Source organism: Agelaius phoeniceus, chromosome 1 (assembly GCF_051311805.1).
Source record: "Agelaius phoeniceus isolate bAgePho1 chromosome 1, bAgePho1.hap1, whole genome shotgun sequence".
Lineage (NCBI taxonomy): Eukaryota > Metazoa > Chordata > Aves > Passeriformes > Icteridae > Agelaius > Agelaius phoeniceus.
This window is the reverse complement of record NC_135265.1, coordinates 83176294-83196939: the sequence shown is the minus strand read 5'-3', so window position 1 is coordinate 83196939 and position 20646 is coordinate 83176294. Positions and strand designations below refer to the sequence as shown.

The 20646-nt window shown below is 38.9% G+C and overlaps 1 protein-coding gene across 2 annotated transcripts in view; it reads left to right on the top strand.

Annotated features, from left to right (window-relative positions):
- Positions 1-20646, top strand: part of ADCY2 (adenylate cyclase 2) — a 203893-nt gene that overhangs the window by 55233 nt on the left and 128014 nt on the right. For both annotated transcript variants that reach the window (XM_077182476.1, XM_077182478.1), the window contains one exon: positions 8532-8693. In XM_077182476.1, coding sequence (XP_077038591.1) covers positions 8532-8693 — 162 coding nt within the window. The remainder of the gene's footprint in view (positions 1-8531; positions 8694-20646) is intronic.

Sequence of the window (20646 nt, the reverse complement as noted above, 5' to 3'; positions counted from 1 at the left end):
GTGTGTGGGGGGGCTGTTACCAACATGGTTTCTTTTTTCCTTGATTTTTTTTTTGGGGGAGAGAAGTGCGCTAACTATTCAAGAAATGTGCACATCATGGATTCATACAGTGTCGTCATGATGCTTGATTCTCTATTCTTTTCCTAATAATTGCTGTTCTTTTATTTGTCCTTTCAGCCCCTGCTATTGTTCATTTTTTCAAAGAGCTATTCACAGTGAGCCTTGTATCTTTGTCAGAGGATGTAATAACTAAGGTTAAGCCCACTTTTGGAAGTGTTTCGTTGAAATTCTTTTCTTCATTCCTATTTTACATTTATCCTGCTGGGTTTCATCTGCTATGGCCCAGTCACAGCAGTGTGAATCACTTCTGCAACTATTCCCACATTTTGCTGATTTTTAATACCCTAAACAATATTAAAACCCCATCAATCATTGCCACATCACTGTTTCACTCCTTTTTTTAAACATTTAGGATGACATTGAATAAATTTGAGTCCTCTGAATCTGTCCTCTCAGTGTAAAAGTTGACTATTTATTTTCTGCTCTTACTTCCTACTTTTTCCTTTTACTAATCTAATTTTACCTCAGTTCTCTGGAGCTGGCCTGGTGTACAGGAAGTATGGAAAATAAACATACATAATCATGAACTCTCATAAGATGCTGGAGCATGTTTTATTGGACCTGCTGTTCCAAAATATCTCAGCATTACCATCTGTGGCTTTATATACTTGTGAGCTAATATTTTGGAACATAAAAATGTACCACGATTATTGTTTAGCATGATGAAAATATATCCTTTAGTTTCTCCCTTGATAAAGAACAGACATTTTTATTTGCTTGTTCTGCTTTTATTTTGTTAGAATTAACAGTTTTACTTTCTCTTAAAATAGTTGATAAAATTCACTGTTAGGCTTCTTTTATGTCTAACATGTAGAAAAAACTCCTTGCATCTCCTGAAGTGTAGTATATTCTTCTGTGGTACTAGCTCATTTGATTTTTAATTTAAATTAATTGCTGTCATTGCTCATATTTTCTGTGTATGTGTGAGCATGTATATCTTAACATGGATTTTCACATATTTTCTAACTAGATTAAGTTTTTATGTATTTTATGTTTCTTTCACAGTTGTGTATGTCTCTTCATAGAAACTCTGAAAATGTTTTCCACCTATGTTCTTATTAAACTACCTTAAAATTTGAGGCATGGTGCTTGGATGTTGTAAAATTACCTCCTTAATAGTCCACGTGAAAATTGAGTTCATTGCTTTGGTCTTGAGTCTGTTTACATATATTGTATAATTATTTGGACCTTCCCACTTTTAAAACGTGTTAATTTACTGCAGTTTAGACTTCTGAGGAGTATGCATCTTGTCTTAGCCAGAATGAAATACATTTGCTTCTACTTTTATGATGGCATAGAAAGACAAGGCTTTAGTTTTAATAACATGCTATAATAGATCTTTATCATTTTCCTTAGATTAAACAAAAGAATAAATTATTAAGATAGCATGAAAGAGGATATCAACTGTCCCTTTTGGAGAAAATGCTTTCTGTGATGATCTGGAATTCTTGCAGCATTTCTAGGTTTCTGACCTTAATACTTAACACAGTAAAACACAGGAGGGAAAGATAACAAAGATGAACAATGAATTTACTATCTCTGATGGTTTTCACCGGTCCTATCACTCTAAAAAAACAAAGACATGGCTTATTGTCATCTGGTCCAGTTAAGAGTGAAATCACTGCCAACAGATGCTATTGTTGGGCTATATGGTGCTTTATGAAGTTGTCTTTCTGCTCACAGGGATTTAACAGTGGTGCAGCAGAACAAATCTGTCTTCTTGACTGCTTGGACAATAATGCGGCTGAAACAAGAGTAGAAAGATACAGCAGAAAGACGAGAATTAAGTGAGGAAAGGAATGATGGTAAAAACAAGGTGTGAGGAGAGAAATGAAATTCTTTCTTTTCTGAATGTGTTCAGGAATAATCTCAAATCTACTAGAGATGACGGTAGCTAAGTCTCCTCTTTTTGTAGCAGGAAGGATCAAAAACTGTTATGAATTGGTGGGTCACTGCTGATGTTCCTTGGGTCACTCCTTCAAAATCTCATGCCTCTCTTACTGATCCCATGCAGTGAAAGAAAAGATTCTGTGACACAGGAGGCAATCACACAGTAGACAGCATGCAATCAGTTGGTATCTTGATTGTTTCAAATATGAATTTTCCTTCCTTTCCAGGAGTCTTTCATCTTACTATCACATTAATATGTGACTTTAGGAACACATTTGAAGGTCTCTTAGTGTAAAATTATTTTTAAATATCCATTTTAGTGCAATCAACTTGCTTTTATTCTGCCCCATTTTGCTAATGGTTGTTAATTTTTTGGCAGAGTCTGTAATGACTGTTTCCTGGTGACATTTAAACCCAGACCTGTGCACAAAAGAAAGGGATTATTACTTTGAGAGTTCTCTATGATCAAGAACAAGGCATGATTTACAGACTTGTTTACTACTTCTATGACGATTATTGGAAAATAAAACTTTATGTTTGGTAAAAACAGTGAAGTAGTAATTTATTTTGGAAATGATTTTGTGGAGTGTATCACAAACAAATCTTCCTTGTTGACTTTATTCTTGAGGTTTATGACATACCAGGCGCTTGGGAACCATTATTTTTATACAAATTAATATTCAGCTTCTTTTGTGTTTTATCCTGTTGTTGCTCAAAACTCAACTTTCCTCTTCCAGTTCCCTTCTAACTAGGGAATGGTTCTACAATGCTTTCTATTCACAGTCTCGCTGGGCTTTCAGTTCTTTTTCTGAATTGTCTTGCTTTATTTTAAAGTCAGGGAGGGTACTGTGTCATAACTGCTTTATCTTTTTCTTTTCCTCTGAAGCACTTTTGACCCTTAGCACCAGAACACAAGGACATCCTGCAGGGAAAGGCCAGGGTCCATCTAGCACAGTAATGTGTCTCCAGGAATTGCAAGAGAAGCTGCTACTGAAAGGCAGCATGCCAAATTGATCACTTTGTGTGGTCACTTTCTTTCGTACCTTGCGCAGCCTCCACACGTTAGTGACATCAGAGGGTGCATTTCCCTGCCCTGATTTATTATTGTTGGTTTAGATAAGGTGTCCATGAATTGGTTTAATATCTTTTTGATCCTGATAGTGTAAGTTCAAGAAAGTCACTATCTGCTAATTTCATCTTTTTTCAACCAACCTTCTAGTTCCATTGAGTGCCCTTTCTTCTGATGTTCAGGGTTTAGTGAACAACATTTTCACCTTCACTTATCCAATGCTTTCATAATTTTAGCCTTTTTATAAGATGACTCAGAACAGAAGCTGATTTTTGTACTCTGAATTTTTTTGTTTTATGTGGGTAGCTTGTTTTATTCTTTGAACATTGCCCAGGTAGAAGTTTGGGGGCTGGACTTCAGAATTACAATAGCAAAGAGTGTTACATATTTGCAACCTTTACACTGCCAACACAAATATTTTAATATACAGTTTATAGCTTGTATAAATACCCTTCTGATGCCATAAAACATACATTGTATTAAACATAGTATTTGTAACTAGTTTTTAAGATTAGTAGGTTGTACCAAATGTTATGAAATTTAGCTGTTCCTTTAGAAAAGCTTGGGCATCTTCTGTGCAATTAGGCATACAGACAACATTTGAAATCAGTGGCCGGAATCTAAGTGTCTTTCCAAGGGAAAATTCTTCAATTAGCTGATGATTTTTGCTCCTTTTACACAGTGATGTGGAAGCTGACCTTGAAAAACCTCTGAAAGTGATCCTGTAGTGGGCTGGCTAGTTAGTTTGAGTTTTTGTAGTCTTACCAGTTTAATTACAGTTATAGAGTGAAAAGCCAGCACTGTTGCAGTTATCCCAAAGAACTACAGATATTTTATTAGATGTAGCCTCAATACTGCTGGCTGTGTCCAAAGAAGTACTTTTCCCTAATTCATACCGAAATGGTACATTTAAATTTGCAGGCCAGCTTCAGTGCCATGCCAAGGTATCATGCTCCTCAGGGGAAAATTCTGGTCAGAGTAGCATCAGCTTTAGTGAATTTTACACATGCCAAGCCTGTTATGATTAACCATCTTAACAGAGTGTTAAAAAGGCTGTCTAGGCGGGAAATTGTGAGTCATTGTTGGAACATAATTTGTATAAAATGAATGATTAGTATCTTTTTTACTGTTGTTCTCAGTGCCAAAGCAACATCCCCTGTGATACCCTGTGTGCCAGGAAAGACAATTTTAATTTGTAAAATATGTTAAAATTTCTACTCCGTGTACTCTTTACAGTTAAGGCAACCCCACTGAGGAGTAGAAACTGGTGATACACGGGAGACAAGGTGTCTCAGAACAGGCTGTGTCCACAAAAACCAGCATGGATTCATGGCTTGGGTCCACTGCAGTTTGTACCATCAGTCCAAACTAGTGACATTTCCAATAGCAATGTCTGCGAAGCACCAAATATTATCAATCTCATACCAGTTCTCCTAGCTGACACTCAACAGAACAGACTAAAGGCTGTAGTAGCCAATGTATGCCTAGATGTGCTGGGACAAAAATGCCAACATGAAAAATGCTCAGAATGGGTTTAACTTAAAGAAGAATCTACTTCTCCATCTTGTGCAGCCTGAATCTTTCCATTCTGAATGCTGAAGATGTTTAGTCATAGTTGCCTTGTGTTCTGTGACAAGAATGAGATTTTGAAAGGGTTCATGATCATCATATGTCACACCATGGTGTCATTTTACCATTTTGTGTCCAGCTCTCTCCAGTGGCATCACTGCAGTAATCTGTATGTGAACTTTTGCTGCCCTTCTGAAAGCAGCTGCACAAAATCTGCAGGAAAATCATTTGTTACGTGCCCATCCAGGCAGCTACACTATGGCAGTGCATTGCCCTTTAAATGTGTGGAAAGGAACTGCTTACATAGTAAATGACAGTGTGGCCCAGCTGAAGTGTGGGGGAAGAAATACAGAGAGCAGCAAACCCACTCAGAGTTTGCTAAGCTCTGACAGTCAAGAGTGATAGGCCAGAGTCCTGGATAACCCTCAATCAAAGTGAGTGCTACATGCTGTGATGCAAACAATCACTGCTCAAGCGCTCCCATCTCCAAGGTATGGATAACATAAACTCATAGAGAAAGTATCTGAGAATCAAATTCCTAAAGCAGTGTGAGTTCAGATCAGGACGAAAAGCATGTTTCAACTAGGCAGTTGTAGTGATGACCCACATGAAAGACTGCTTCCAACATAGCAGCGACAGGCCTTGTGATTGTGGCACAGTTTGGTGGCACAGGCTACTTTTAATAGTGTCAAAAAGAGTGCACTGTAAATTAATGCTGTGATTACTGACAGGAACACGCACCAAGTGCTGGCATGCTGTGATCATTGGCATTAGCAAGTCTTGCAGTGAGATAGTGGGGTCTTTTGGAGCTTGGCATCACTGCTTTTTAATGTCTCTGCAGCAATATTCTGCCATCTTATTTGAGGCTTACATGGGGAAAACACTCTTCAGCCATTGCGAAATGAAAAATCAACCTCTGTGATAAAAGGAACTCTCTTAGGTCATTAGATTTCTACTAGAAATAGGGGAATGGCAATTTGACAGAGAATTAAAGAGCTATTGATCAGTGCCATTTCCTACATGTATTTTGGAGAATTTTTGCCTTAGCATGTCTGATAGATGTCCTGCTTTGCAACAGCATTCTCATGCCAACTTTCAAAACTGCAAATATATGCAAATATAAGAATTGACAGGTCAATTTTTTAAAATCAAGTGTTCTTTGACACAGTTCCTCTGTAACCCAGCCTATTTGAACATGTAATGTCAAGAGGGGCTGTACCTCTTAAAAGTGTTCTGTGTTTGTAGTTGTTGAATGTTGAAATTATCCATTTATTTTGACCAAGGAAAGCAGTGAGGTAATTAATAAAACAGTTGTTTACAGATGTACAAGGAATTTGGAAGAAGCATTGCAAAATGTCAAAATGTTGCTCACGTGCTTAGTAGTCTGTTTTATGTCAAAGTTGAAAAGCAACAGCATCATACTCTGTCCTACATCCACTTATAAGTTTGGAAGAGTACTTAGTATGGACCACAAAGATGGAGTGGATCCTTCGGTTTGGCTATAAAGTCAGATATCAAAAAATATGCAAGTTACATTTTTTTGAGACAAACCAGTTAAATAAGAATGATTTATTATTTTCTAATAATAAAAATTTCACACATATGTGAATACCACATAGGCAATGAGAAAGTTAAACTTGGAAACAACAAAATCTTGTTTACCTGAAAAATCACTGAGAATGGGGGTGTTTGAAATCCTTCTTCCAGGACTTAGGTCTGGGATTCTTCTTCAAACTAATTTTTAATAATAAAACCACAAAATGGTTTGGGTTGGAGGAAACTTAAAGATCATCTACTTCCCACTCCTCTGCCATGGGAAGGGCAACCTTCTTCCAGATGAGGTTTCTCCAGGCCTCATCCAGCCTGGCCTTTATCTGGAAACATTTTAAGCAGCTGGTCTTACATGCCAGTAGGATATTTTGCCTTTGGCATCTGTTCTTGTTACACCTGTATTAGAGGACCTTTTACATCCCTTGTTGCTGCCTAACTCATTATTTGGGTTTTCCCCTATACTGATGCCTGTTTTCATGGCAGAAGATGTAATTGCTGTAACAGGATTTGTTGTCAGCAAAATCACATTTGCTGTTACCTGTGTTTTTCTTAACTTTTGGGACTCTTAATTATGACATGCATTATTATTGGCTGTTACTTTTATAGGAATTTCAGTGAAGCTGATGAGCTTCACCCATTTTTCCAGCCTTTCAAAAACACGTGCTATGTTTCTCTTTTCTAGCCTGCCTTCTAACCTTTCTACACCTTTTCCAAGTTTTAAGACTCCCAGTTGGTTCTATTAGTAAATCATAACTGATTTTTCCTCAGCCTGGACAGTTTTAAAACATCATACTGCTATAGCCCTGCTCTTATTAGACCAACTTTGTACACCCTTTTCTTTGCTGTTGGTTTTACTAACATTGATCACTGTGAAAAGTTTTAGGGAGGACTGAAAGCAACCAGGTATCAAACACTTTTTTTTTCTTGTGATATCTGTTGGTAGATTGGAAGAGTAGAGAGGCAAAGCTTTTGCTTTGCCTTTTTCTTGCTGTATTTTCTTGTTATCCCTCATTTCCTTTGTAGTTCTCTTTCATTTCATGCCTTTTAACTATTTGACTCTTTAGTATATGGGAGAGCTGGCAGCATTGAAAGGGGTATGAGAGATCAGGAAGAAGCTGGATTGAACTTAATGGAGGCATTGGAGAAAGATGAATGGATAACAGAAGTGGACATCTTCTCCATCTGGTTCTGTCCCCATGATGGAAAAGAATGCCTCCACTGTCCTACAGGGGCACATACCTTAGACTTCAGTTTTGACTATGTGGTTGTCACATGCAGGTGTGAAGAATGCAGACTGACACTGAGGGAAGTGAGCAGCAGATTACTCTTGCTCATATCTGCCTGGGAGCTCTCTGTGTTCTGTACTGTGTGTATGCAGCTGCTGGATGCTGAATAGGCTTGCAAGTCAATTCGGAATGGTGGAAAGCCCTACATGGAGATATAATTATGTACCAGCTGGCACGTTTTCAGAATCGCCCACTTACTTATATGTGCAAAACCTGTGTCCCAAATCTAGTGGCATTTTCTCAAATGTGTGGTGGGGTTTGGAACATTAGCGCAGCATCAAATATATATTTTCCTATGTAAAGTGAAGGAATCCCTTCTGCTGTTATGGGTTGGGCTGTACATTTGTTCCATAAGGTTAGTTTGGACACTAGTACCCTTTAAAAGAAGCTGACAGGAGATTCTGCATATGGACTGTGATTTTCTGAAGCTGTTTTTCATGACTAAATAAATGTATTACCTTAAAATGTAGTGATTTTATGGAATTTGACATAGGTCATGTAGATACTCATGAAATACCATCTTGTTAAATCAAATTTCTTGGCTCAACTTGAGCTTTTCTTGTTTTTGCATAATGTCATGTATATTATACTGTGAATTTTTAGTTCATCAGGACGTAAAAAATCTCTCTGCATTGAAATTAAGGCTCTGTGAGGAGTTTGGCAGATTGTTTTGTAATGCGGGTCATAATCAGAATTCACCAGTCCTGGGATAACTCTTTACTTGTAAATAGAGTATTAATAAAAATTTGAAACTATAAATTTGAAGTAAAATTTGAAAAGTTTGGAGTATTCTGTAGGTCTGAAATCATGACTTAGTATCTTGAAACCACAGTTCTTAAGTCTAATAGAATGTAAATTTTCCAACACTCTTAAAAATGAATTCTTCCTAAATCCATTTTTTCAGTGTTTAGCAATGACTTTTCCCATGACAAACTGGTGTGTAACTTTATGCTGAAGACAGTTCAGAATTAAAATGCTATTTTTAAAATCTTATTCCAAAGTGAATTTGACATGCTTCTTTTTTCTTGTCTTGGTGTCTTGCGCAGGTATCGTTTTTCTTGTTCATCATTTTCGTGGTGTACACCATGCTGCCCTTCAACATGAGGGATGCCATCGTTGCCAGCGTCGTGACCTCTGCGTCTCACACGATTGTGCTGAGCGTCTGTCTGTCGGGTACAGCTGTTGTAAAGGAGCACTTGGTTTGGCAGGTAGGTGCTCTCTGCAGTTAATGATTACCTGTGCATTGAGTTGCCTGGTCCATGAGCCAGGAGTGCCTTGGTGGGTACTTGGGAGTACAAACTTACTCCTGTCTTGATTTCTGAATTGCTAATTCACAGATAATTCACTTTCTAATAAGGAGAGTTTCAGTAATGTTATGTCTTCCTGAATTACAAATGAAAGTGGTGGAATCTACAGCCATGTAGCACTTACCAATGTGAAAACTTAAATTCCTTAAAAAAATTATGTGATGTAGCTGTACTGTGGTAGGTGCCCTACCCCTGTGGTTTGTAAAGAATGTTGTTCATCTCCTTACCTCATTCAGGCCTTGCTTCTAAGACCAAGGATTTTTTCCAAGTAGCAAAATGTTACCTTTGACGTTGTTCCTTTGAATACACTCAAGTCAGCTGGGTTAAAGTTCTGCTGCGAAGACATTGCACTCTAGAAGTCTGCTCTAGGCCTTGTCCTCCTTCTGTAGTTCTCAGCCATTTATAGGAATTTTACTGCCTCATCCTGATTGGTCCCAATGATTGAATGAGTCTGGCTGGCTCCAGACTCCATGACATTTTGGGAACGCATCTGTGTTTGCAGTTGTGTCTTAGATTGTAACTCAACTCTGATAATCTACCACATGACATCCTGCAGATTAATAATTTGTAAAAATCCAAATATTAGGAGTTGTTTTTCCTTACTCTTTTACAGAAGATTTTTAAATGGTGAATTATTATTGTTTTAGTTGTAGTGCTGTGATGATCCCAGCTGACATTGATAGAAATCTGTATTTTTTAAGGAAAACATAGGATTTCATTCTGAAAAACAAAGACGTGTTTGGTTTTTTAGTATAGCTATGCCATGTTAAGGAAACAGATTTATTTTAACTTGTGCATCAAAATGATACTGAATCTTTAAAATAAACACATTTTTATAAGCATACTAATAGAACAAGAAAGAACAGACAATATACTATTTATTATGAGTAGCATTAAGAACAAAGCAAATAATAGTTTTGACTTATCTTTTGAGATACTTATGGCTTACTTTGAGAAACACTATGCCTCAAAGTGATTTTACAAATGTCCTGCCTTGTGACTTGTTGTTCAGGAAAATACATTTTGTTTCCAGTTATGGCTTCAGGAATGTGTTCTATGGAATACTGAAATTAATGTTTGGTGAACAACATGTGTTCTGAGATGTAATTCTCTGTAGAAATTTTAAATTATGAGCAAGGTAGTTTTGCTTTTCTCTTCCTGATTTGGATTAGTTGAGTGTCTTGTTGTGAAGGTTGTGAAGTTGTGCTGTATGTTAAGCAAGAACTGTCATCTGCAGTTAGTATAGTATTTAAATAATTCAGTAATACAGTTATTGATACTTGTAGTGGAAAAAATCAGGGAGAATATTACTCTTCAGTTTTTTGTTAACCTATGGCTTTTATTCTGGGCATCAATACACTGCTAAAGCAGTATTAATGTTTGCCACTCCTCTAAAATTGTTTTGGGTTAAAGTTGCTGTTTGCAAAAAATATTTGTTTTTCTTGCCTCTCTAGACCATTAACATTTGGTATATGTAAAAGAATACTCTCAGAAGATGTTGTATTTTTAGACACATCACCTCTACAGAATCAAAACAAATGAATCATAGTCTGTGAGGCAAAACTATTGTCTTTCATCTCTTCTTTAACTTCCTGTTTCATTCAGAAAGAGTGGCAGTCTTTCCACTGTTTGTAAATTTGTTAAGAATGTTTAGTTTTGACTTGTTACTAATTTTCTATTCTGTCTTTGTAAAATATGTTAAGTGCTATGAATAGCTTGGCAGTTATTGGAGGTACTGAGTGCACTGCATTCTTGAGAATTTGAGGGAAGAACTAAATGATGCTCCCTCATTCCATTTCATTTGCTCTCTGTACATTTTTAGATTACTATAGTTTATACTTTGGAGTGTAAGCAAAAAGTGTCTGTTTTGTGCTCTTTGCTTTTGAAAATCGAGAGCACAAATAAGGGCTCAGGCTAGAGATATTGATGGCACTAAAAAGAGAAATAATACTTGTCAATGATGTACCTGAAGTTCATATAGGATAATACAGTATATATATATCTTTTATGTATAGCAAGCATCCTTCAGTAGAGAATACCTGCATCTCCCTTATAATAGCTTCCTGTGTTTTGAGACTTCCATTGTATCTTCTCAGAACTTTCTCTTGGCCGAACAACCATTTCAGTCTTTCTTCTTATGTCAGGTTCTCCTGCCTTATAATGCATTTGATAGGATTTTGCTGGACCTTCTTCAGTTTCTCAGCATCTTTCAGTGACTGAATGGCATCCCATAGCATTTTAAATGTTAATCATACCTTCAGTGTATGAGAGAGAAAAATCGATGTCCCGAAGCATCCGCTCATTTTGAAATTTGGCAGAGCCTATCTGACTGGTTTTGTCATTCCTTTGTTATTCTCTCCAAGATTTTACATCAAGAAAGTGTCTTCCTTAAAGCTGCAAAGCTTAGGATGCTCTTGATCCAGGGTCTGTTGCAATTAGAGATACTGAGATAAAGCCTCCTGCTGGGATAAAGAAGGATTCTTTAACAGACTCTGCTGGTTACATGAAGTAGTCTCTGTTTCACCTACATGTCTCTCGGGGAGAGGGAACACACCTTGGTTAAAAAATGGGGAATGATGGAGACGCACTTCCACAAGCCCTCATATTTTTTCCATGGCTGTTGAGCGCCAGTGTTAGAATTCTGTTCATCTTTTGTATTAGGAATTTGTCTAGCCTTGTCATGCAGCTTCTGGATCTCATTTTTCTGGCCGGTAGGCTGACAGACCCAACAGGATCCAATTTCTGTTCCTTCCATGGGAGTGCTTGTAGACTATCATGAATTTGCCTCATAACCTTTTTGTCAGTAAAATAAATGAGTTGCCTGCTTTTGCACTAGCTAAGCCTTCCATTACTTTCACAGTTGTTCTTTGAGTCCTCACTTGTGCTTCATCAACATCTTTCTTGCAGCGTGGGCATTTGCCTTCGGAGGAGCGCGCCAGGAGCAGCTGCAGCCGTGCCAAATGCTAATAGGGACCAGCTCTAATAGGGGCCAGGTCTACAAAGGGGTCAGTGTGCTGCAGCACAGTGAGACACAGCCTCCACAGTGAGACACCCGGCTCAGCCTCCCCTGTATGCTCCTCTGGGGAATTCAGTGCACAGCTGCGGCATCTCTGACGGGAAGGGGGGAAAAAGACTCCTGTGTTCCAGCCTCAGTTTATGAAAAAAAACCAAAAATGACTGTGTATGTATGTCTTGGGGTTTTTATTTCTGTTGAAAGTTTCAATCCTAACCTTTACAAGGCGCACAGTTTGGAATCTGGGACTCTGCCCCCTCTTTACAGGTGAGAATCCTACTGCCAAGCAGAGGATGTTGTTCTGTGTGCTCCAGGACTGCTCTAAGGGAACAGGACTCTAATTCTGCTGTATAGGCATTTGGCTCAGAAGACTTTCACAACTTTAACATCCCTTTCAGTTATTCCTGGAATGGAAAGTATTTAACTGCCATCTCTTCCTATAAACACATAACCTGTTTTTCCCCAAACCAGAACAGATTCTAATCAAATACTTGTGTTTTTCCTGTTCTATTATCAGCTAGTCAACCAGTCTGATCTCTAAAATAAGCTTAATTCTATCATTAGAGGTACTTTTGTTCTTAATCTGTTAAAAAAAGACGTAACCAAAATAATTAAACAACCTATAAGCTTCCATTTTTCTTTTCCCCTATGATTTATGTGAGGAGTCTGATTTTTTTATTTTAGTCTTTTAGGTTTACTTTCTCAGCAAGCAATATTGGTGCTCCTGCAATCATTTTTCATGAGCTGTGTCTAAGTGTTTTCCAAACCTTGGCTAAATCACTACAAACTCCCTTTTTACATTTTTTTTTTCTAAAGTAATGTTTTTTTCACTAGAGGATTTTTTTGGTGGCTTCTTGCAGCCCTGTAAAAGTGATCACTTTTAAAGGCACACAGTTATAGCTAGGCAGAATGCATGTGTGCATACATACAACTTCATATTGGCTTTGGACTATGTTCAGGAATGCATACACCAACAAGAAATAATTTGTAACAACTTTTATGAAAGTCTTTGTTTGTGTGATCTCATAGCCTTAAGATAATATTCTATTGGGGTGGGAGAAAAACAAATGCTAAATGAAAAATTTATTTTCAGAAATATTTGTATTGGAAAATTCCACAGCTTCATCCACAAGGTGTTGTGTATTTGTCATCAGATAAGCTGAGGTCTGCTCTTACAAAATTAAAAATCAATGACTATGGCCTATTCAGGAAAAAAAACCAAACAAATAAACCAAACAACAGTGAACTGAAAAAGGGAATTAGCTTTATTAAAAAAAATTATCAATTTCTTCATCACTACACATCTTGAAACAAATTATACCAAAAGCTCATCATCAGAAGTGTAGCATCATTTTCAAAGATGGACAACTTTAGTTTTCATCTTAACAATATATGCCTTTTTCAGTTTAGAAAACTGAAAAACTTAGTTCTAAGTGTCTTAGAACACTTAAATCAGTGTTCTGAACAAAAGGTATATGCCTTTTGCAATATATCATGCAAAAGGCATATACCTTTTGTTTAGAACACTGATTTAAACTCATCTGTTAACTTAGTAAATTTAAGAGGTGAGGATATTTGCAGAAGCTGTTTCATGTAATTGAGTGGCACAGCAGAAAAATAAAAATAAAAAGCACCAGTATTCATTGGCTTATAAAAGAAGAAAATGTACAGCTCTAGGGCTCAGAAATAGAATAGAAATTGGTTTATGCTGTTATCACACAGTGCAAGAAAAAATAATGTTTATTAAAAAAGTCTAGGAAAAAAGCCCATGTCTTTAAGTACATCCAGTGCTGTACAGCCCCTGAGGCTGTGAAGCTGCACAGTGAAAGTTTAAAGCCCATAGGAACTTCATTCAGTCTGGATGTCAAAATGCTGCTGCTGGGGGCTGAATTTATCCCTTTTCCTTGAATACCTTTATTTTGAAGGAAATGGGGAAGGGTTATTCATGAAGGTAAAGCAGCTTAAACAACTCCTGCTTTCTGCTGCTCAGTTCCACGAGGTGAATCGCTGTTGTTCCTGCTGCAGGTGTGGAGGGCAGTGACTGCCATGGAAGGACAGAGGCTCTATTCCTTTTATTCCTTCTGCAGCAGCAGTCACTGTCCTGTACCTTGTGCCTTTTTCCCTCTGCCCTCCCCACCCTAGCAGCAGTCTGGCTCAGCACATTGTGCAGCAGCTGGGAGCCTGGAAGGCTCTGTCCTGCATTGCACAATGCAGCAGGTGTATTTTTTATTATTGCACCTTTTTTTTATTCTTGATTTTATACTTTATCTAGGCAGATATTGAAATGCCATCTGCTGTGGGTTTTTAACTAATTTTCACCATCAGCAGATGTACTTTGTGTTTCACTCATTCTTTAAGATAATCTGTACGGTTTGGATGCGCTTATGAAGAGGCCACTTGCCTGCAAGAGTATAGATACATAGGAGAATGTAAAATTGCATTTCAGAGTATTTAAACATAAAGACAGAGAATATGAATGTCTTCCAAAAAGTCCCTGAGTCTGTAAAGGGAAGACCTGTAATACTTAGTGTGATGGAAGGTTCAGCAATATCCTAGAATTGTATTGTGAAATGAAATCATGTGTGCAGGTGGCCGCGTGGGTTTTCAAAAGCACCATTTGCCTGCAGCCCAAAGTCAGCATCTAAGAAATGCATAGAAAGTTGTCCTGGTGAGATGTTTAGAAAATCATCAAAGAATAGAAGATAAATGATAAATGACTCTTTTTTTTTTTTAAATCATGGAAATATCTGCGTGAGTTCTCAAATAACTCCAGTTAGCATTGATTCTTAAGCTTTACTGAAAGGATTAGATTGACATTTGTGTTAACTTCGTTTAAGTTAATATTTTTATCAGTGAATATTTGTTTATCACTTTCATACTACTTTAGCTTTTCCTGTTCTAAAAATGGCAATTTCTTGTAGCATTTTTTAATTTTCCAAAATAGAAATTAATTTGTTGAACAAGCTCCCAGTCTTTCAGTCTGTCCTTGAAATTATAAAATGTCTATGTCAGAATGCTCAACCTTGAGGCTACTATACTTCCAAAACTGTAAGAAATTGAAACAGCTGTTAGGAAATTCCAGTACATCTAGGCTGTAACAGCAACTAAACTGTCACCTATACAGCATACCTTTTGCAAGGGAGTTGTACTCCAGATCCTTCTAGAGATGACTTTAATGTATGTAACTGACCAGTAAAAGGTTAAACCCCTGAATTCAGAATTTTGTAATACTGTCCATCCAGATAATTTTTCTTGGGTAAAGAATCTTAGTTACTTCATCTGAGCTAGTTTTGCTGATTTCCTTCCATTTTCACAGATGTTGGCCAGCCTTTTCAGTTACATAGTACTTTTAAATATTGGTATTTTTTGTTAAATTTATTGTGAATTAGTTCTTTTCTTATTGCAGCTGGAACATTAAATTCTGTGAATGATACTCACTCTAGGAATGATGCTTTGTCATTTCATGTACTCATGTACTGTATAGCTCTACATATCATTTGGAAGAATTCTGTAGAAGAAAAATAGCTTTCACTATCAATATGTGAATACATTTCCCCATCCTGTCAGCCACTTCTAGTGCAGCATAAAATATGGATCAGGAGCACAAACACCTGTTGTGGAGAGAAGACTTTGGTGAGTCAGAATCTACCTTGCAGTGGTTCAAGACCCCATCTCTTGGTAGGTGCCTGCAGTAGGATATGATCTTTCTATTTGTCATCTAAGCCCCTGCCATCCATCAGTGCTAAGCTGCTGGTCAAGTAGAAGTCATTCTGCTTCCAATAATCTTCCAAAACCTGCACTCCTGTGCACTCATGGCAGTGCATGCTCATGCAGGTCCCTGGATAGCCCTTGTTTCCCTCAGCACACTTCTGCCATGTGTTTCAGTAAAATGCTGGCTGCAGAACTGCCTTAACTGCAGCCTCCCAGTGCCCATCTTGTAGGTCCTGTGATGGAATCAGTTAATGCTCCCAGATAAGCATGTGGAAGCCAGAAGCAAAGGAGGTAAAATTCTGCCACGTTTTTGGTTTTTTTTCTTAGCAGCTACAGCTATGCTACTGGTAAAAGGGGAGCTGTTCCTGGCCCTGGAGCTGGTAGCACAGCTTTTGTTTACCTGCCTAAACTCCCACCCCTTTTCCCTTCCCCAGACACGGCGGTCAGGTGTCAGCTTCTTCCAAAACACTCCTGACATATTCTGTCCTCTAAGACATGTCAAGGCTCTGGGAAAATACTGCTTTGCCCAGATTGAAATAGTGCTAGTGAGCAAGGTACCAGGTATACAGAATCAATGATCATGGAACTCAAAACTGCCTTCCAGTTTTACCAGCAGAGACACAGCTGGAGGACATCGCCTGCAAACCTTGAAGTAAACCTGGACCTCGTGCTGGGTGATATTGTTTAGTGGATTGGGGGCTACAGTGGGAGTGCTGGGTGGACAATGGCACTGGATGGTCTTGTAGGTCTCTTCCAGCCCTGATGAATCTATGAATCTATGTGAATCCTTCAATTGCTAATTCTTTACAGGGATGGCACCTTTGGAAATTCCACTGCATATTCTTTCCCCTCTCAAGGTATATGTGTTCCTACACACCCAGTGAGTGGCATCATTATTTGTCATTTGTAGGCCTGAAAAGAAATCATGTCTCTTCTGTGCCTCTCTTTAGTTATGTGTAATAAATTATGTTTATCTGCCATCAGTTTAGAACTGGTTCTGGGTATACTAAAGACTGTATGCTGCATATTTGCTGCAAAGGTCACCTGCCTGGACTCTGCTAGCTCTTACCTGTTTCTGAGTGGGGCAGTATGAGTTACAACTTTGCAGCAGTGTGCAAACAGCAAAGGCTGTAGTTGATCAGACATAAAGTTATGTTCATGAATCTTTTGCAGTTTTATTTTCTTTGTTCCTTTGAGGATATATTTTCTCCCAGATGTAGTCTATCAGCTCGGAAGCCACAAGAACACAGGTCTGAAGTAAGCAAGCTGTCTCTGTCCCAGGTTAGCTCAGGTCCACAGGCTTTGGGAGTTCAGGCTGTGTGAAAGCACTTATGTTACTCTGAAAAGACAAAGCTGTGCAGAGATCTGTCTGCATCTGAACCTTAGGCCAGCTTCTTTGGATATACAATAGCACGTTTAATCCTAAGTCCTTTAGTCTTTTAACAAATAATTAAGATTTACCAATGCTGAAATAGCATACATCTGCAGAAGATTCAAATGCTTATGGGTGCCCAGAACTAAGGCTGATAGGCTATCATTGATGGAAGACTCAGCAGGCCAGGAAATAAACATGCTAAAGGAGCAAAGTCACCCTAAAGGACTCCAGCAGATGTTTTGCTCTTGATGGATGAAAAATACTAGCTACTCAAGATCCCAGTGCCTCTTGTTCAAAAAGTTGTTGCCACTATGTCTGCTGCAGAAGAGGATGAAAAGAACGACTTGAAAGTTCATTAGGTCAGTTTTAAACTGGGGAAATTTATTGCAACATTGATGAATGCAAATGAGTAGGTCAGATTCTGAAGCATGAGATTCTGAGTTCTTCAGCACAGGGACACTTTTGTGTTTTAGAAGCCAAAACTGAGTTTTGCTCCAAAGAGATAAATCAAGCTTTGCTGTGAAGAAAATTGTTCATTTAAAAGATTTCTAATAGCCACTTAAACAATCTTGTCTTGAATACTCTCTCACTTTTTATGGTCCTAGTTTTGTAGCCTCTCTGTCACAGTAGTATTACTTCAGGTTAACCACAGCAGGTTAACAGTCTGTCCTATTAAAGTGTGTCCTAGTGTCATTTGCTACACTTGGCCCCTAGGCACGTAGACATGAGATCCTGCTCAAGTTATTTTCAGACAGGAAAAGACTGATGAGCATTTACTCACATCTGTACTTTTAGTAAAACTGTTGGGATTATTTGAGGAGGTTTGCAACAGCTTATGTGAGAGAGCGTCACACTCTGAATGCAAATGTGAGGTGTGCAATTATCCTGTTGCCTCTGGTATGTAGGTGATGAGATAGAGTTTTAGCTTCTGATGGAAGTCAGCTGGGGTTTTGCTGATGCTCTCTGAACGCTGACTGCTGCTGACCTCCATGTACACAGACAAGCACACTGCTTGGGCTGTGGAGTGAGTCATTAAAATTTGGCCTCTGGAAAGAACAGGACAAACAGTGACATAGTGACAAGGAGCAATGCTCCCAGGTGGTCTGCCTGCTCCAGCCAGCTCACACAGGCCACTGGGCAGGAGCAGAGAGAGGAGCTGGAGTTGTCCCTGTGTGACACCCAGAGAGGCTGTTGCTGTAGTGACAGTGTCCTCAGGGTCCAGCAGGGCAGCGAAGTTGTGGCATTCCAACCCCAGTTCTTTTGCCCTAACAGTTTATTTAGATCCACTCATTTATCATGTTTAATTTATTTTGTAACATCAAATACAGTCAGGTTGGTTAAAATCCTTAGGGCTTATCTTGCCTTCTTCCTTCCCTCTTTCCCCTTCTTTTTTAATAAAATAAGCATAGGATAGCAATTCAAAAGTCTTGAAATTGGAGAAATGGCCACAATAAAAAAGAAAATTCAGCAAAAAGGAAGAGACAGAGAAGAAACATTAAATTATCTGTGCAAAAATGGTGACAAAAGCATAAATGCTGATAAATAGGAGAAGTAGAATACTGAAAAGTTGAAAGGTGGGTAATGAGGCACCTTTAATAATGTTCTCTGTTATTTGTGCTAAGATTTTGCTTTATTTTCTGTTCAGTCATCAACAATGATACAGTTTTTTTTCTGCTATCCATCATTTAGACAGTAAATGTTTTCCTTGGGTATTTGGAACTTTCTCACCTCAGTTCAGTTTATTGATGCTGCACCAATGATCTCTGAATGCAGAGATGATTCCCATTCTACTCTTATTGGTATTGACTGCATCACTTCAGAATCTCTTTCACATGGTGCACATATAGTCCCTGAAATAATTATCTAGTTATTTTCTCTGAACTGTATTATTTCAGCTTCTGTTGAACTGCATTTGCTAAAAATATTCTTGAGTCAAATCCTGGGGCTGCACACAAGCAGAGCTGGCCTGCCTGGGACAGTGGGGGATCAAGCAGTAACCTTTTTAAGCATGTTCTGTATCCTCCCTGGACCTACCTGTGCTGTCAGTCCTGGGCTCTGTTAGTAAACTTTAAGGTTAGAATCTCAGAGTTCAAGGTTAGAACAGAGTACAAATAAAAATCCCACTCTGCAACCCTCTTTTCCTCAGCACAGTCAGTACTGAACCCAGCTCTGCATTTGAATTGCCTGGTGCAGGTCTTGAATGAGAGACTGATACTGATACTGATGCGTCTTGAGTGGCAAATTTCTGCCCCTTTTCCTCTTCTGAGAGGAGGAGACCAGAGGCAGGAGCAGGTGTGCTGAAGAGCCATTTTAGTCCTGCTTGAGCAGCTTCAGCAGTGACTTCAGTCCTTCTCATATTACTACTGGGATAATCATTGCAGCTATAGCCAGCTGGTCCTCTCTGGAAAAAATGTGTCTCTACACACTGGATTTGGATATTTTGGATATTTTCCTTGTCTCAGCCTTTGGCTGACATCCATTGTCTGAGCTTTCTAAACTCGACTGACTCTTAGGCTGGATCAGCTATTACTTCAATGTTAATTAAAAGCTCATCTTCAGAAATATGAAGGAGCAGCGAAACAGTGACAGAGGAACTCCAATAACCTAATCAGAGCAAATTGGACACTCAGCTGACTTAGGATGGGATATTTAGGAGAGGAACCAAAGTGTGGAAAAGCAGGGCTCATAGTGGTTTGGAGGAGGAACAAATTTGAGAGAATAGATGAACAAGGCAATAAAAGCAGATGACCATGTGTTAAGAGGCTGTGGTCAGTACTGTTATCTGGCCATGCCCTGTCCTGTCTACCCATGCTGTTTGTCCTGTCTTCTTCTCAACCTCCATTCTGTGTGCATGGGCCTATGTGTGTGGGGAGACCATGGAATGGAAGCCTTGTGTCATAAGGTCCCTCCCAGGCGTTGTAGTGGAGCAGCTGGAGAGAATGGAGAGGTCTAAGTACTCTCTGGTATTTTGGGGGATGTGGATCAGAGGAGCTTAAGGCCTGGGGCAGCTGCACGTGTATTTTGTGAGTATCAGCTCGTGTGATCGCTGGTCAGGCCACACCAGTGGTGAGTGGGAGATGAGGCCATGAGCCTGGGTTGGATACTGGAGAGGTTAGAGGCCATGTGGCTTGCCTGCTGGAAGAAGCAGGGAGTGCAAGCCAGACCAGAGACAGATTTGTTTGTGCAGATGGAAGATGATGGGCTGGCTATTGAACAGATCTGTGGCTGATTCCTGGAGGGATATATAATGTACATACACTCTATGTATGTATTCTGTGCTAAATTGCCATCATCCTGGTCAGCCAGAGAGGGGAGCAGGACCAGGATGTTGGAGTAGCTTGTGTTTGCTTAAGTAATGCATTGATCTTGTGGTTTTCGGTCTGCGCTGATCTGTGTGGTTGGCTATTGGTTTGTGGATAAATGTGTATAAATGCACTGTATGTAGTTGAGACTGGATGGATGTAGGGATGTGGTGCTGCAGCAGCTTTGCCTCTGTCAGACTACCAGATTCAGAAACCTCCAACATAAACCAGAGCCACATGTTTTCAAATGGAATTCCATATGTTCATAAACAGCATTATGACTTTTGCCTAGGAAGTGGTTTTCTTGGTGAACTTGATGAAGCTTTAACTTTAATATCTTCACAGTGAATGACACAGGGACAGTTTCTACTCTGGGCATCCCTTCCCTTCATATTCACACATGGGATGTGGTAAGCCCTGAATCCATAAGCCATGGTCATCATGAGAAAACAT